Consider the following 19,053-nt stretch of genomic DNA (forward strand, 5'->3'; position numbering starts at 1 on the left):
TGAAGGAATGGTCCAGTAGGGAACAGTGTTTTCGGGCCACTTGGATTTATTAATTGCACATGTAGGAGAGACTCCTAGTTTGTCTAGCATGTGTGGGGCACAGTGGAACATGCAGAGATTGTTATCTGGCCAAGGAGTTGAATAGCTGTAGGTTTACAAATGGAGCTAAGCTAATTTTGAGGGGCTGGAGTACTTGACAGAATGCATTAGATAAGATAGAATGTGTGGGGAAGAAAGTATAACGGTTGGGACTTGTGGCAAAGCAAGTTGGAGATTCAGCTATAGCAGGAAATATGTGTGTGCTGCCACAGCCCTCAAAGCAGAGGCATACCCATCTACTACTCACCGCCAAGACACTACTCTACATTTCACTGAACTCACCCTCATACTGTATACAAGCACCACACACGAACACACATAACCATACACAGGCAACATGAAATGTACTGAAACCTAGCCATCTCCGTAACTTTCTAGCAACCAAACACCTTTCACTTCCTGCCATACAACAGTCAACACAAAATGTGTAGCTGCACCACGCAGCAGCACATCATAGGTGTACTATTGTACCCTCAACCATGTGGTCTTAAAACATCCATGCTCCTCACCACTCCCTTTAATCTAACTTCTTCCCCAATCTCTTGCTTTCTCCATATTCTGTAAACCACCACTCGTTCCAAACCCTTGTTCTGTTCCCCCTCCTTTTTACCCCCTCCCCTCCCAAGCATACCACCAACACTTCCATACTCCTCGTCCCTCAATGCTCCACTTCCCAACATACACACTTTGCCTCATCCCAAGGCTCACTATGGCATCACCTCTTATACACCCTCTTCACACCTCACCCAGGGATACCCTTTATAGCTTTCAGATCCCTCACAGAATCTCACTCTTCTTCACCTCCTAACACACTGTATCATGGGACCTTTGTGAATTCTGGATAGTATGCTATACTGCACTGAATGTGAAATCCACTCTACAAGAAATTCAAGATCAAAATAAGTACCAACTTAATGTAAAGCGTCAACGCCACAACAAGTCCTCTAATTCAAGAATGGCATGACCAGACACATCAACTACAATGAACAATCAACATGACAACCACCATAGGAATACAACTCAAAACGCCTAAATGAGCAGAAAACCCAGTCTCCAACGCATCTCAAGCTTCCCCAACACCTTGAGAAAACACTACCCCATTCATCTCCACACCACAACCAAGAAGGTGAAATACTAATTTTCGTGTTCACTTCAGGTTGCCCACCCTAGGGGTGTCACTAGTCTTGAGATGCAACACATCTTTTTGCACAACGAATTTCCTGTCTGTCCTGGTGACAAATGTCCCGGAGGACAGGGGGTGGCATCCTCCATGTCTGGCTCACAGATCACAGTCAGTGTGCATTTTGAAGCTCCCTGCCTTATCATGCTGATCTAATAACTGTCTACTAACAGGACATCTACTTAGCATCCCAAATAATAAAAAACAGCACACTAACACACCTTAACCAAGGCAGCAAGCCTGCACTTTGTCACAAGATAAAGTAAGAACATTGTGCAGTACAAATTCTAAGACGACACTAAACAAAGCACCACCCACCGCAGGCACAGATTAAGTAGATGGTCAGAAGATCGGTACCTGCACTGATTTGCATCCCACAGATGCATCCCAAACACACATCAACCTCCTGTGCTTGGTCTACAAGTCGCAAAAACTGTTCAGAACACAGCTGGAGGGAATAACCAATGCCCCTTACCCCCCTTAACTTCCCCAAAGTCAATCCAAGCACAGTGGTCTATTTACATTGAAACCTCACTCTTCGCATCCCTAAACAATATCACTTACACGTACCCCAAACAAAGCGTGCCCCACTGGTGTCCGAATAGGTCATCCAAAGGGATTGACACAAAGCCCCATGAGAGAGAACCCACTCTCCCTTCTTCAACTAATTCAGGAATTGGTTCAAAAGACACCTCAACACTACCGCATCAACACACACATGCCAGCAGAAGGAAAGGAGACCAACATGACTAAACAGAGTTACCTGCATGCACTTGGTAAATCTCTTAAAATATACACATATAAAATACAGTAGGTAATGCAATACCTTACATGCAACGTTTGGCTTGGGAGAGGGGCTAACGGGTATGCAGTGGCAGGTTCTCTTTGTATATACACTAGAAACTCAAAACTATGGCATAAAATGTGCAACTTTTCAAAAGGCTGACCTACAAATCTGTTTAAGGGTGGTGCAGAAAATGGTCAAAAAGTAATTTGAGAACAAGACAGACTTCTCATTGGAACTTGCCTTCATAGGGACTTTTGCGCTTCATCTGCAAGGCATCACCGCCACCCTCTGCTCGGTTATCGGAGTCGGTACCCGCACTGCTCTGTTTAAGAAGAAAAAAAAGTTATAACATCTGCACAGCATTCGAAACAAATAAAAGAGCTGGACAATCGGCAGGGAAAGGTGGGGGATGCAGCACTTCCACAACAAACCACTGGTACTTACCTCACTGCAGTAATGGCAGCAAAGTGTCAGCTTAAGTTATAAAGCATATGCTGGTACAGATATGAAAGGATAATTTGTGTCAGCTTTTTCTGGAGTACCACTCTCCTTCAGACCTCCCAAGCCTTTTTTTCTTCTACAGGAGGTAGGAAGAAAGAGTTACTTACCTGTAGCTATGTTCCTCCATCATGGCATTTTTATTGATACTTCTAAATAAGGACTATCTCCTCCCATCTACAGGATCCTTGAACACTAAAAAAAGGTTTTAAATAGAGCAAAAAGCAAATTGGTTTGCTTACATATCATTACTTTAAAGGCTTAGACCTTGGAACATCTATTTAAAAGTTATTTCTGACTGACAGATCAATAAATAACACTGAGTGTAAAGGCATCAGACACTCCGTCAAGAAAAAAATGTACAGTCAATTTTAGCAGCCTAGTTCACCTTTTGTATAGGAAAGCAACAAGTAAAGGGAACTTTGTTTTCTACTCTGTAGAGTAGTATTCCTAAACAGTTTACGTCCCCATTCATAATTTTTTCTTGACAGCATGACATTCAAAAGGAAATATTTTTGATTGTTGGTGTCTTATTTTCAGTAGGTTGCTGCTGCAGAATTTCCCCCCATTTTCAACAGAAGTGTCCATCTTTTTGCAAATAGTCATTCAGCCAACAGTCCTTTTTGCAAAATAGCCTATTTTCGATCAGGCAGGCAAGATCCTACTCTTTTAAAGTGTGCAAAAACGAGGTAATGACCTTGTCTGCCTTTCGATTGTGGTTAAATAAAGTACTTAAATTTGACAACAGGAACGTGGACAACCACTGCTCACTGAAGATCTTTTTCATCTCGAGTAAGGGGACTCTGAATACTACAGAGATCCCACTCTGAAAGACTATATTGTCTTGAAACCCATATTTTGACAGGACGGTCTCTGTTCTTCCCATCATTTGTGAAAGTGTGGGGTGAAAAAGCCCCTAAAAAGGTTCAGTTGAACGGTGTCCGCGTCCCTCTTTCCCCAACAACCAAAGTATGATATTCTTATTATGATACCTCACTAGAACTTACTATTAACATCCGCTTTAGTTTGGTCATCAAATTGCCGGTACTACAATCCCTTTGTATAAATGAAGATACTTTGTTAAAAGATCACACTGTGCGACTTTCACACACATCAGTGTTCCAATTGACTATGAGGGACCAATAAGAATGAGTGCCTAGGAGGCTTAGGAAAAGTCCTCACATATTCTATTTGGGTAAATCTGGACTGCAGCCTTGGGCAATTAAAATTAATCAAATTGGCTTAAAAAAGTAAGTTTCCACAAATCTAGTGAAAAAGGAGTTTCCATAATCTTTTAAAATAAGCTTACCATTTTTTCGTAAGGCCATCTCCTACACCGGAAGTGCCTTTTCAAACAAAAACCCACTGCCTCACAAGACCCAGCACAAATAGTACTTCCAGCCCCTCTAAAGAGTCACCATCATTTTACTCGCGGGGTTAGGGAAATTCAGGGCAAGATGGTTCATAAGGCAAACACAATATTTCATGACAATATGGTTGCTTCCGTGTACTGTCAGCTCTGGCCCCTTCAGATCTTCTTACTCCTGGGATTACATAGAATTGATATACTAAAACTCCTGTAACTTGTAATTACAAGTGGTTTAAAATGGATGATTTGAAAGAAGGAGTAGTGATCAAAAATGTAAATCTAATTTCCAGAACTTCTTGTCCCATATGATTTCTGTTTCTATTGGGACTTTCACACCCATGTACTAAGGGGCCATCAATCTAAAAACCCTTGAGAAAGCCCATGTCTGAGCATCTGTCACTAGGCAAAATACATGGTGCCTTAACAACTAGAATGAAAATAATAACTATCTGCTGATTTGCTGAATTAAAATAGGTGAAAACGCGCCTGTTTGCATCAAGTGTTCACAGTTGACACTAACTAACCAAAAGAAATAGACAACTGCTGTCTAACATTAATTGGTATTTCAATCTCAATATTGGATATAAAAATAGAAATGCAAGCTAATCTTTCTATTCCACAGGAGAAATCCCAGAGGCAACAGGGTGCAGCACCTGAGGATCCAATCATGCACAGCTATCATGCTACAGGACAGAAGTGACCAATGTTTTGCAGTGAAAGGTAGTGCAGTGACATTTTTGAGAAGTACGCACAAATACAGCAACCCAGCAGCAGTGCAAGATACTATCTAGTCTAGCTACAAATTGATTTTAAGATGCTAAACCTGTGAGGATTTATCCATAAATAGCTTTATGTGGGATATATACAAGTGTAGTTCTATTAAGATCTTTTGACTTGTAAGGCATTAGGGATCCTCTGTCGCTGAGCAGATTTGGGACATAGGAGGGCATTGAAATTAGGCAAATATGGAACCCAGATAGGACTCTGTACACCTCAAGAAAACATCAATCCAGACTCACTCATTGTGCCAACATAGTTATTGGAAAAAAATAACGAATCGTTTCTTACCAGTCAGTGTAGTTTTGCAGCTTGAAGATCTTTCTGGATTCACTATGCTGTGCATTATTCACGGTCTAGTGGTTGGGTGCGGAATCAGTCTTTTTGGGGGGTTTTTCGTAGCCCAAGTGGGCGTCGACGTCACACCTTTTGGTGTCCTTCCTGTGACGTCGGCACTCTTCATGCGGAAGCTCCGACCCTTGGGCGCCATCTTCGGATTCTTTTTTCTCGTTTTGTGTCCGAATCTATGGCAATGTTCAAGTAAGTGATTCACTGCTTTAACCTCCAAGGTGTCTGTTTCAGTCTTGTCTTTGTTTTTACCACCTTTCTCTCCACCCTCATCTTTCTGGCGGAGGCGGGTGGGTTCGCTAGTGAATCCAGAAAGATCTTCAAGCTGCAAAACTACACCGACAGGCAAGAAACTATTAGTTTTGCAGCGTGAATCTTTCTAGATTCATTATGCTGTGCATAGACTTTACAGCAGTTTGTTATATTTGTGGCGGCTGGGTGGAAGGTGAGGGCTGGTTGTTGAATATGTGCTGAAGCACTTTCTGTCTCACTTGTGCTTCCTTGTTCATTTGTATGTCCACACAGTAGTGCTTCGTGAACGTGTGAACTGAAGCCCATGTTACCGCCAGGCATATGTCTTCAATGGGTGTGTTAGCCAGGAATGCTATCGTACCTCCTTTCTTCCTGGTAGAGTGGCCTCGTGTCCCCTCTGCGAGTTCCTGTCCTGCTTGCTTGTGGCACAACTGTATTGTTTGTGCGATCCACCGTGCGATGGTTCCTTTAGTTACTGGTTTTCCCATGAAACTGTTTGAGAAGGACACAAAACTTTTGTTTTCCTGTGTCCCTTAGTTCTCTCTATGTAGTGCATGACTGCCCTTCTGGCGTCCACAGTGTGCAGTGCTCTTTCTGCGCTTGTGGCTGCTTTCTGGAAGAAACTTGGTATTTGTATTGTCTGATTGATGTGGAACCTTGACACCACCTTTGGCATAAAGTGTGGGTCCGTTCTCATCACCACCCTATCATTATGCATCTGGATGTAGGGTTCTTGCAGCGTTAGCGCCTGTAGTTCACTCACCCTGCGCAGCGAGGTGATTGTCACGAAGAATGCTGTTTTCATCATTAGCATTTGTAGAGAGGCCTTATTAATTGGTTCAAAAAGCTCCTTCATGAGGTCCATCAGGACTAAATTAAGGTTCCATGCCAGTGGTGGCACCCTCGTTGGCGGTGCGATCTTTTTCGCTCCTTCCAGAAATCTCTTTACTATCTGTGATGTGAAGAAGCTCTTGCCTGTTTCTCCTCTTGTGTAAGCGACTATCGCTGCCAGGTGTACCCTTAGTGAGGATGAGCTCAGGTTTTCCTCGAGCAGGTGCGTGAGGTACTTAAGCACGGTTGGGTCCTTCTGCATCCTCTTGTGCAGCTTTTCCTTTCTGCACCATAGTGTGAGCCTTTTCCACTTTGACACATAGCACTTCCGTGTGCTGGGTCTTCTTGCTTCCCGTAGTACCCTCAGGGTGCTCTCTGGTAATTTCAGATGAGCAAACTCTGTCCTCAGGAGCCATGCTACTAGGCTGAGGCTCTCTGGCTCTGGGTGCAGCGCCTCTCCGTCTTGCATGGAGAGTAGGTCTTTCCGTCTCCCGAATCTGTGGGGTGCACTCGGTCATCTCCATTAGCTGTGAGTACCAGGTCTGCCTGGCCCACTGCGGTGCGACCAGTATCAGAGTCATGTTGCTGGTTCTGCACTTGTTGAGTACTTTCTGTATCAGAGGGATCGGCGGAAAAGCGTAAGCAAATGTCTTTGACCAGCTTATTCATAGGGCATTCCCCAGGGACCCTTCCCCTGGGTGCCTGAATATGAAGTTTTGGCATTTTGCATTCTGGCGTGTTGCAAACAGGTCTATTGACGGTGTTCCCCACTTGCCGAACAGCCTCTGTTTCCTGTGCATTGAGCTCCCACTCGTGGAATGCCAATGTCTGTCTGCTGAGCCAGTCTGCTTCTACATTGTCCTTCCATGGTAAATGTATGGCTAGCAGGTCTATCTTGAGTGGGATAGCCCATCTCCACATTTCTTGCGCTAATTTTGAAAGCGGGGCAGATTGTGTCCCTCCCTGCTTGTTTATGTATCCCTCCCTGCTTGTTTATGTAGAACATCGCTGTTGTGTTGTCTGTCAGGATTAACACTTTCTGGTTGTACAACTTCATCTGGAAAGCCTTTATTGCGAGGAAGATTGTCTTTAATTCTAGGTAGTTGATGTGTTTTACCGCATCTGCTGGTGTCCACAGATCCCTCACTCTGAGTTTTCCCATGTGAGCGCCCCATCCCTCTGGGATGAGTCTGTGGTGATGGTCACCGTTGGCGTTGGTGGTGTCAGAGGCTTCCCTCTTCTCATGTTCCCCATGTTCAACCAAGCTATCTCTTTTTGCACTGAGTGCGTTACAACCACTAATCTTCCCAACGAACTGTAACTTGTGACCATTGCTCCTGTAGCCATTCTTGGAAAGGTCTCATGTGCAGCCGTACATTTGGCACTAGATGTATGCATGACGCCATCATGCCCATGACTGTGCTCGCCGTCCTCACTGTCAGAGCTCGCCCCTTCTGATAGAGTTGTGTCTCCTTCAGCAGCGCTAGCGTTCTCTTCTCGTGCTCCCAGGAAGATTTTTACATGCTCCGGTTTCATTGAGGATTTCCCCCAGTGGATGGAGAATCCCAGGCCCATCAGTGTGTCTGTCACTCTTTGTGCGTGCAGCTTGCACGTTTTGCATGAACTTGCTTTTACTAGCCAGTCGTCTAGGTAAGGGTATACGTGTGTCCCCTCCCTTCTTAGGTGTGCTGCGACTGCTGCGAGGCACTTTGTGAAGACCCTTGGCGCAGATTTTAGTCCGAACGCCAGGGCTGTGAACTGGTAGTGGTCTTTGTTGATGATAAATCTGAGTAGATGCTTGTGCCCCCTGTTCATTGGGATGTGCAGGTAGGGATCCTTGAGGTCTATGATGACCATGAAGTCTCCGCCTTGTAATTGAGGAAGTACCCAAGTAGGGGCGTCATCTTGAATCTTTGCGTTCTTATGTACTTGTTTAAGAACGTCAGGTCTAGGATGGGTCTCATCTACCTTTGGTACCAGGATGTAGGTTGAGTACACTCCCCTGTTCCTTTCTTTGTAAGGTACTGGTTCGATGGCCTTTTTTTGCAGTTCTTTTGCTTCCCCTTGAAGTAGTTCTAGCTATTTCCTTGCTAGCGCCCTTCTTTTCGTTTTTTTGTTTGGTGGTCTCCTTTCCAATTCTATGCAGTACCGGAACTGTATGATGTTGAGTACCCACTTGTCTGTGGTGATTTTCTTCCACTCCTGGAAGAAAAGATTTATTCTTCCTCCCACCGGTGTTACATGGTGGCAGATGTTTAGCTCGTGTACCCCCTTGTTGTATCCGTGCTTCACCCTGGGAGTTTTTGCATGGGTGGGCACCTGCCGCGTGACAAAGTCACTTAGAGGAGGGTACCTGACCCCCCTCTCCTATTTTGTCCACGTCCATTCCCTCTCCCGCGAAAGGACTGGCCCCTTTGTTGGTACTGCCAGGGTTGTTTTTGTTGCCCCTGCTGTGTCTGGGTGTCGGACTGGTGGGACTGCTGGAACGCCTGGTGCGATGTTCCTGGCTGGTTTCCTCCCCTTCAGTTAGGTCTTAGTGACGGGGTGCCCCTCTTTGTTCCTCTGAATTGCAAGGCCCCCATGGATCTTGCAGTCTCGTTATCTTTCTTCAGTTGGGTGAGCTTCTCATCCACTGGAGCACTGAACAGTGTCTCTCTGCTGAACGGGGTGTTCAGGATGCTGTGTTGCACTTCCAGCTTGAAGCATGAAATCCTGAGCCAGGCTTGCCTTCTTTCCGTGATGCCCATCGTCATGAGTCTGCTGGCCGTGTCAGCCCCGTCCAAGGCAGTTTTGAGGCAAGAATTTGCCACATTCTTCCCTTCTTCCACAAGATGCGCAGCTCTTTGCTGGTGTTCTTCAGGGAGGTGTTTCAGTAACTGGCCCAGTTCATCTAAGATCTGGTACTGGTGCCTGTTGAGCAGAGCGTTGGAATTTGCCATGCGCCAGTGCATTGCGGCATTCCGTTCGATCTTTCTCCCCGTCAGGTCCATCCTTCTGCTTTCCTTGTCTGAGGGTGGCCCTGAAGTTGTGGGCACGTTAGCCCTCTTCCTTGCCGTAGTTGTAATGATGGAGTCCGCCGTGACTGATCCCTGAATGTAGGGCGGGTCCTTGGAGGAATGTTTGAACTTCTTCTCAGTCCTGGGTGTGAAGGCTTTGCAAGTTGCAGGCTCCTTGAAAGCCTCTCTCCCCTGTGCCTTGACGCTGTCGAGCATCAGCAGGTACTGGCTCCTAGATTGTGTTGGGAGCAGTGTTTCTAGGAGGAAATCTGCCTTCTGCTTTACCTCGTCGAGATTTACCCCGAAGGCTGTTGCTGCGTTTCTGATGATTGTGTTGTAAACCCCAATGTCATCAGGCGGCGAGGGTCTCGAAGGAGACTTGTCCACGTTATCCTCCGGACTCTCTGTGTCGAGGTCTTGCCACTAGGTCTTGTGTCTCCGAGGATGCCGAGCCCAGGATTGTCCTCTGGTCGGCATCCCCCTCCTCCTCGTAGTAGGAGGCTTCTTCTTCTGGATCTTCCAGCCCCTCCGGGCTTCCTGACTCTCCTTCGACGTCGTAGTCCTCTTCCTCGGTTATCTCGACAACCTGTCTTTCATCCTGGCATCAAATTTTTTTTTGCACTGCAGGATGTTCTCCATTTCGGCCTCGAGCCGTCTTTTTCTTTTTCATTTCGGCGGTGCGTTCGGCGTCGAATGGATCACCCGCTCTCTTCGGCGGATTGGTCGGTGTCGAGGCGACTTTCGGCGCAGAGCCGGGCTTCGGCGCAGAGCTGGCTTACGGGTCCTTTTCTTTCGGCGTCGAACGTTCCTTTTCGGGAACGTTTTTCGACAACTTTTGCTGTTCTCCAACTTTCGGCGCCTGGGAGTCCCTCTCTGAGGATCCGCTCGGCCTGTATGTAGCCGCGGAAGCTGAAGCTTTCGGCGTCGGCGCTTTCGAGGACTTGCCCCCGTTTTTTCTATAGTCTGGGTCAGACTGTCGAGTGTCCTTCGGGGCTTTGGGGGCCGTCGAGTCTCCCACCTTTTTAGGAATCTTCTTATCTGTCTCTACGACCGTGTAGTCGTTGTCTTCTCCGGCGACGTTTTCCTCTCTGTCTGTTGAGAGTCCCAGGTCTCGAAGGGATGGTGGCTGGCCCTTGCCCTGCATGCTGGCTTTGGCCACCCTCTACCCTGCTCTTACTCGGAGAGTCTTCCGCGTGAAGGAGGAGCAGGCGTTGCAGTCCTTGCTCTCTTGGTCAACCGGTAGGCAGAGGTTGCAAACCGGGCGCTGGTCCGTTTGCGCGTACTTGTGGGGGCCGTTACGGCAGAATTTGAATGGTGTGTTATCCATCTCATGCGTTCAGGGGGCCCACTGAGGGCGCATTCTCCGATGGACGTCGAAGTTCTGAAAGTTCTCCTGTTCCTTCGTCGTCCCCTTCGATGGTGTAGTCTCTAGTCGTCTTTTCCAATCTTTTTTTGTCCAAAAAGGCTTTTGTTGTCTTCTTTCTCCAAAAATGTCTGGAGCCCTCTCGGGAACGATCCAGACCCAACCGCGGAAAAAAGAATCTGAAGATGGCACCCAAGGGTGGGAGCTTCCGCAGGAAGCGTGCCGACATCACAGGATGGACACCAAAAGGTGGGACATAGACGCCCACTTGGGCTACGTAAAAAAAAAACCCCCACAAAGAAAAGACTACGATTCCGGACACAACCACTAGACTGCGGAATAATGCACAGCATAGTGAATCCAGAAAGATTCACGCTGCAAACTTTGATAACATATGATGCTGGTAAGGCTTATGCATAGGTTAAAAAAAGGAGGTCAAATACATTAAATGACCTGCTTTCTCAAACACCAAATGCAGAACATGTTCTACAAAAAGGTGTATGTTGTTCTTGTGGAAGGCCACCTTGTTGCCTTCATGCACTCAGAATGCAGATTTAAGCACCTCTATTGGAGGTATTCAGCAGATAGGCAGTGAAGCTTAAGACTGGTTTGGAAGTTCTAGCGGGGGTGGGGGAGGAGAGAGTTCTAGTACAGTCATATACCAAGCAGCCGTATCGGAGATCAGTGCTTCTTCCATTGGGAGAAATGCCAGTCTCTGCCAACCCAAACAGCTAGATCAACCTAATCAAACTTTGATTACAGCGGAGTTACAGATATCAGAGTAAGATCCCCCTTGTATCAGACAAGCAGTGTAGCTTAGCAAAGGAATAAATCTTTTATCGAGCCTAGCACTGCCTTATCAATTCTGTGGTCCGTCAGGAGATTGTAGATTACCTTCTTTCTGTGTTGCTCCAACTTTGCACACATCTTTGGAGGAGGGGAACTGGTACAAAAGCATACAGAAATGTTCCAGACAACTCTATAAAACCAACATCACCCTTCGAGTGGGGTTCAGGAACCTAAAGGTGAAGTTGGGACTATTCACACAATAGAATTGAACACAGAAAATGCATTTGCTGCTTGAGTGAAGTATTTGCTAAGGAATATGCTACTTACCAGTATGCATCTGTTCTTGGCATAGAGGGCTGCAGAGTGGTACATTATGAATAGATCGCCATCTGGTGTTGGGCTCGGATGATTGCACTTTGTTTTTCTCTTGGAGAGTCTTTTGTATCTTGGTGACTCCTCCCTTAGTTGGTAGTGCGCATGGGCATCGGCTCCATCCTTAGATTGTTTTGCCATAGTAGGGTTAGATGGAGTAGTGTAGTAGAATACAGATAAGAATGCCCATGTAAGTGTATCTAAATAAGAATAATGTTGGAACAGACACAGGTTTCCGGGGAGGCTGGGAGGGCATGTAACCACTCTGCAGCCCTCTATGCCAAGAACAGATGCATACTGGTAAGTAGCATATTCCGTTCGAGGCATATGGGCTGCAGATGGTACATTATGAATAGACTATATAGCAGTTCTCTCCCTAGCGGTGGTCGCCAGTGTCTGTTGCAACTGTCTGAAATAAAGTTTTTAATACTGCTTGTCCCACTCTAGCTTGTTGTGTTGTGTGCACATCTACACAATAGTGTTTTGTGAAGGTGTGTGGTGTAACCCAGGTAGCTGCTTTGCATATGTCATCTAGTGGGATGTTTCCCAAAAATGCCATAGATGCTCCTAGTTTACGTGTAGAGTGAGCTCTAGGAGGAACAGTTAATGTTCTCTTTGCTTTTAAGTAGCATATTTGAATGCATTTTACAATCCATCTGGCAATGCCCGCCTTAGAGATGGGATTGCCTTTGTGTGTTGGAGAAAACGCAACAAATAGCTGTTTTGTCTTTCTGAAAGTTTGTGTTCTTTCTATATAGTACAATATGGCCCTTCTAACATCTAATGTATGTAGGGCTCTTTCTGCTACTGTTTGTGGTTTTGGAAAGAAAACCGGTAATTCCACTGACTGATTGATGTGGAATGCTGAAATTACTTTTGGTAAGAATTTTGGGTTTGTTCTAAGAACCACCTTATTTTGGTGTAACTGCATAAATGGTTCTTGAATTGTAAAAGCCTGCAGTTCACTTACTCTTCTAAGTGACGTGATAGCTATGAGGAAGGCCACCTTCCATGTGAGGAATTGTATTTCACACCTATGCATAGGTTCAAAGGGTGGCCCCATTAGTCTGGTAAGTACTATGTTGAGATTCCAGACTGGGGAAGGTGGTCTTCTTGGTGGAATGACTCTTTTGAGTCCTTCCATGAAAGCTTTAATTGCTGGTACTTTAAACAGGGAAAGACGTTGCCTGTTTTGTAGGTACGATGCTATAGCTGCGAGATGAACTCTTATAGAGGTATATGCTAAGTTACATCGCTGTAAGTGTAGTAAATAGCAAATGATTTGTTTAGTGGATGCGTCCAGAGGGTTGATTTGCTTACTGTTACAGTGTATAGCAAACCTTTTCCATTTTGCTGCGTAGCATGCTCTGGTGGTAGGACGTCTTGCTTGTTTAATGATTTCTATACATTCTGGTGGTAGATCTAAATATCCAAACTCTATGACCTCAGGAGCCAGATCGCTAGGTTCAGTTGTTTGGGATCTGGGTGCATTATTTCTCCATGGTTCTGTGTAAGATGCATGGGTAGTAATCTTAGCTTTTGATGTGGTACTTGTGAGAGTTGTAGCAGTGTGGTGAACCACGGCTGTCTTGCCCACGTGGTTGCCACTAGTATCATTGTCATTGAGTGTTGCTGCAGCTTCCGAACCAGTAACGGAATTAGTGGTAGAGGAGGGAACGCGTAAGCAAATTTGTTGGACCAATTTATCCATAGTGCGTTGCCCTGGGACCGTTTGTGTGGGTACCTGGATGCGAAGTTTTTGCATTTTGCGTTCTGATGATTGGCAAACAGATCTATCTCTGGTTGCCCCCATTTTTGGAAGAATGGCTGCAGTATTTGGTCGTGCAGCTCCCATTCGTGTACTTGCTCTGACTGTCTGCTTAGGATGTCTGCTATCTGATTTTGAACTCCTGGTAGGTGTTCTGCTAACAGATAGATCTTTTGAGGAATGGCCCATCTCCAAATGTCCTGTGCTAGTTTGGATAGTTGGAGAGAGTGTGTCCCCCCCTGTTTTTGAATATAATACATTGCAGTCATGTTGTCTGTTCTGATCAGGACTGCCTTGCCTGTTATTTGCATTTGGAAAGCTTTTAGTGCTAGAAACACTGCTAATAGTTCCAGGTAGTTGATGTGCAGTTTCTTTTGCTGCACACTCCACTTCCCCTGCACTGTGTATTTGTCCATATGCGCTCCCCATCCTGAGAGCGATGCGTCCGCTGTTATTATTACTTGTGGAATTGGCTCTAGGAATGACCGTCCCTTGGAAATGTTTTCTGTGTTCCACCACTTCAGAGAGCGGTACGTCCGGTCGTTTACCAACACCAGATCTGTAATCTGACCTTGAGCCTGATTCCACTGTGTCGCTAGACACTCCTGTAGTGGACGCATTTGAAGTCTGGCATGTGGTATTAGCAGTATGCATGAGGACATCATGCCTAATAGTTGCATAAACACTCGTGCTGGTAGTGAGTGTTGTGGTTGAAATCTTTGTATTAACCCGACCATTGTTTGTATCCTGACTGGGTTGGGGTATGCTATTGCCTTTTCTGTGTCTACTGTAGCCCCCAGATATTGCTGAATCTGGTTTGGTTGCAGGTGCGATTTTTTGTAGTTCACCGTGAACCCTAGGTGGTGCAGCAATTGAATTGTCTTCTGTGTGTTGTGAAGACATTCTTCTTTTGACTTGGCCTTTATTAGCCAATCGTCCAAGTATGGGAAGACATGTATTTGTTGTCTTCTTAGGTGTGCTGCCACCACAGCTAGACATTTTGTGAAAACTCTTGGTGCTGTTGTGACACCGAACGGAAGGACTTTGAACTGATAGTGTTGTCCTTCTAACACAAATCTTAGGTATTTTCTGTGGGCTTTGTGAATTGGGATATGAAAGTAAGCGTCTTTTAGATCCAGTGTAGAAAGAAAGTCCCCTTTCTTCAGTAAAGGGAGTACTTGTTGGAGCGTGACCATGTGGAAATGCTCCGAATTTATGTAAGCATTGAGAGGTCTAAGGTCTAATATTGGTCTTAGGGACCCGTCCTTTTTGGGGATCAGGAAGTATAGAGAGTATACTCCTGTTCCTTGTTGATCTTTTGGGACCTTCTCTATTGCATGCTTTTGTAGAAGTGCTAGAACTTCTTCTCTTAACAATGTCAGATGATCTTGACTCATTGGATGCTGTTTGGGGGGGGATGTTTGGTGGGGTAGCTGTGAGTTCTAGGCAATAACCATGTTGGATAATTTGTCTCACCCACTTGTCTGATGTGATGTCTTCCCAGACAGGTAGGAACTGTGATAGACGTCCCCCGACCGGTGTTATGTGGTCTGGGGGGAGTTCTATGAAGTCACTGTTTTGGTGTTGAGGCGTTGCGGTTGTTATTATTTCCGCGGCCTCTACCCTTGTTGTTGTTACCTCTGTAACTACCTCTTGAATTACCTCTGGGTGATGTTGGTGTGAAAGAGGTGGATTGCTGATTTGTTCCTGTATTCTTTGAGCCCCCTCTATAGGTGAATCTACGAAAGGAACCTCTGTGTGTTGGCTGTTGCAATGCTCCCATTGACTTAGCCGTTTCTGTATCTTTCTTCATTTTTTCTAAGGTCTCGTCTGTGCTTGAACCAAACAGTGTCTTTTGATCAAATGGTTTGTTCAGTAGGGCCGTTTGTACTTCTTGTTTGAATCCTGAGATTCTAAGCCATGCATGTCTTCTTAGCATGACACTGGTGTTAATAGATCTTGCTGCAGTGTCTGCTGCGTCTAGTGCGCATTTAATGGAGGTATTAGTTATTATTTTACCTTCCTGTATTAATTGATCTGCCTTTTTCTGATGTTCTTTGGGGAGATGTGTGATAAGTTTCTCTAACTCATCGTAATGTGCCCTGTCATAACGTGCGAGTAGTGCTTGTGTATTGGCTATACGCCAGCTATTAGCTGCCTGTGATGCTACTCTTTTGCCTGATGCATCTATTAACTTTGACTCTTTATCTGGTGGAGGAGCCTCTCCTGTAGATAATGAGTTTGCTCTTTTACGAGCGTTTGAGACCACCAGCGAGTCTAGGGGTACATGGCCTTTAATAAATATTGGGTCCTTTGGAGCCGCCTTATATTTTTTATCAATTCTTGGGTTTAACACCCTGGCTCTCACTGGGTTTTCGAATATCTCCTCTGTGTGACTAAGAAGACCCTTCAACATAGGAAGAGTACCTGATGTTCTCTGTGCATTAGGTAGAGTCTCTAACAAGAAATCCTCTATTTGAGGTTCTGTATGCATATCTAGTTTGTGATATTTTGCTGCCCTATTAATGAGCTGCACAAAACCTGTGTTATCATCAGGTGGTGAAGGCTTTGAGGGATATAGCTCTGGGTCGTTGTCCTCCTCTGACCCTACATCATAGTTTTCCCATGGGTCCTCCTCATCTGGGATAGTTTCGTCATCCCCTTGAGGTTCTCCCTCCCCTAGATCACTGTCTACATCTGACTGAGGTGTAGCTGGTCTTGGTGTGGAAGGTGTAGGAATATTTGTCCTATTGTGAGGAATAGGAGAAGAGGGTGTGACTTTAGGTCGAGGAGAAGCAGGAGGAGTTATATTTGTACCCATTGTTCTCTTTTTTGAAGGAAGAGGTTTATCTTCTGACTGTTCACTCTTTCTCTTCTTCGTGACCACTTTCCCAGTTTGCGGATCAATAAACAAGATCTTTTGTTTGGGATCTGTCTGTTGCTCCTGAATCGGTACCGAAGGTCATGGTTCCGAGAGGTGCTTTTGTTTTCGATCGTCAGATCTTGTTGTTTTCGACACCGAATGTCTGCTCGATTCCGACTTTCTGGGTATCGAGTGTATCTTGGGCGATAAATCATATTTATGCTTCGACATGGAATGTTTCGATACCGAGCTTTCCCTTGTATGTAGCCTCGGTGCCGAAGTCGATGTCGCCCTTTTCTCGGATCCGACATGGTGGGGGTCCGAGTGTTTCGGTTTCAGTTTCAGTTTCGTTGCCGGGCCCGAGGGCGGGGCGTCGGAAACTTTTTTCTGCGGTTTGACCGGGCCCGAGGGCGGGGTCGTTACCGCACGGGGTCGGTTTTTCGGTAAGGGGACGTCGTCACTCACGGTTTGTTGCTCGATGAGTTCTTCAACCTCCGACTGGTCCCCTTCCGACCCCGACTGGTCCTCTTCTTCCTCGATTTGTTCGTCTCCGAACAGCTCCGGGATCGCCTCCGCCTGCATTCTGGAAACCTCGTGTCTTCGAGCTCGACGATTTCTAATCGTTAGCTTGGAGGAGAATGCTGCACAGGCTTCGCAGTCCCTGGATTCGTGTTCAGGCGATAGACAGAGGTTGCACACCTCGTGTAGGTCCTTGTGTGGGAACTTAGCACCACACGTTGGACATTTTTTGAATGGAGTCCTTTCCATGGACTCCGGGCTTGACTGCGTCGAGAAAGGCCTCCTGTCCTTCGACGTAGATCCAAGTTTTTCTCTTCGATTTTGAATTTGCAACGCGTCGGAATGGAAATGAAACGCGTTCGATAACAATACCGTCGAATTGGAAAGGGAATACGCGCCGATAAATCACTTTCTTCTGAAGTTGATCTGGAGCGTCTCGATCCTCATCCGAACCCGATGGCGGAAAAAAACAATCTAAGGATGGAGCCGATGCCCATGCGCACTACCAACTAAGGGAGGAGTCACCAAGATACAAAAGACTCTCCAAGAGAAAAACAAAGTGCAATCATCCGAGCCCAACACCAGATGGCGATCTATTCATAATGTACCATCTGCAGCCCATATGCCTCGAACATATATTTATGGTGGTTAAAGGCATTTTCCTTCCTTAGGACGGACTTTCATCATCATTTTATCCAGATCTGCTTGATATTACTGGATAAAGTGTACTCCTGTTATTGATGCAAAAATCGAATAATGCTCAAACTATGCTGTACAGAGGAAGCTTATTTTAGATCCTCCATAATCTCCTAGTCAGAATGTGTCTGGATCAGACTGTTCTCTACAATAGGATTATGCATGGTTAGATGAAAACCTTCTGCCGCCTCCTTAAGTCCACCAGCACCACTATGCGCTATGAAAAGGCATGCAAGACTACTATGCCAAAAGAGGGGAGTCTATGTTGACCGTGCATGCCACTTTGAAGGGAAGAAACTTTGTGATTGATGTATGGAAGCATGGTTCTTGAGTCTATGGCATCCATCTTTTATGATCGACTTATGTGGGATCTTTAGGTTTAACTTACACCCAAAATTAACAGAAGCACCTCCCATTACTCCTCTGGTTTTCGAAACTCGTTCAACAGGTCTCTGGTTTAGTAGGACCAGTACAGCCTCGACTAACTTAGCTAGGATGTACTGTCAAATGTACTGCAATTTTGCATAATATCCAGCATCTATTTGTCATTTGTATTATTTTCACATGCTGGCGAATAGATGGCTATGCTTTCTCACACTGGGGCTTTCAACAATGGAGGCAGTGATGAAATATGGTGGTTGAGGCCTTTACCATTGATAACTAACGTTAGCTTCTTCTGCCTTTGTTGGTAGACGGTCAACTTCTAGTGTTCCTGCTGCATCTTTGAGTAGGCGTCATAAAACCATTAAGACTTCAAATAATAAAAACCTTGATGCCCAAAGGTTCCCTCAATGTCAGATGACAAGCATTTAAGGCCTCGCAGGTTGTCACAATCGGCTTCAATAAGTACAGACGTAGTGGAATCCTCTGCCTTCATAATTTTGCTAAGGCTGAACCCAAGAGGAAGACTGTTCAATTCTCTTCCTTATAAACCCTTCCTCAACCTTGAGGTGATCTTCCAGTTTATTCTTTAGCCATTTAATATGTCATTTATTGACTTATGTTGACTCCCAGCTGACACGTCACATAAAAATCAACCAAACCTCCCCTAGACATGTTCAGGTATACATCCCTCTAAGAGTAGACAAAATGCACGGACTCACTGACAATGGTGCACATTCAGGGACAGAGGTGCACTTAACTCAATGAAGCAGCATAAAAATTCAGACATGTATTTTGTGGTATCAAACCAAAAATATAGTAGGCTTCTACATATAAGGCTTGCCTCCTACAAGCATGTTTAACCCCTTCCATGCGGCCGCGATTCCCCTGGTGTGCTGTAAACAGCACGAACAGGGGCGGGCCGTGACGAACCCCAGCCGTCATCAGCACACGAGCACCGTAGTGCATGACGGCTGGGGTTCGTCATCAGCATGGAAGGGATTAAAAAAATCATTACAAAACATGAACCTTATCTACTTAAGTTGTTCCGGGATCCTGAACACGGGCGGAGATAGTCTAATATTTATTAATGTTAAAAATTGGAAGATGGAGAACAGGGAGTTGTAAAGAAAAAAAACAGGGAAAAGACTCCACATCACTGAAA

General features: G+C 45.5%; 1 protein-coding gene across 3 annotated transcripts in view; it reads right to left on the bottom strand.

Annotated features, from left to right (window-relative positions):
• The window catches only part of MDM4 (MDM4 regulator of p53), a 417,739-nt gene that overhangs the window by 227,525 nt on the left and 171,161 nt on the right, over positions 1 to 19,053 (bottom strand). For all 3 annotated transcript variants that reach the window (XM_086923458.1, XM_086923459.1, XM_086923457.1), the window contains one exon: positions 2,307 to 2,388. In XM_086923458.1, the coding sequence (XP_086779584.1) occupies positions 2,307 to 2,388 (82 nt within the window). The remainder of the gene's footprint in view (positions 1 to 2,306; positions 2,389 to 19,053) is intronic.

This window comes from Lissotriton vulgaris, chromosome 5, assembly GCF_964263255.1.
Source record: "Lissotriton vulgaris chromosome 5, aLisVul1.2, whole genome shotgun sequence".
Taxonomy (NCBI): domain Eukaryota; kingdom Metazoa; phylum Chordata; class Amphibia; order Caudata; family Salamandridae; genus Lissotriton; species Lissotriton vulgaris.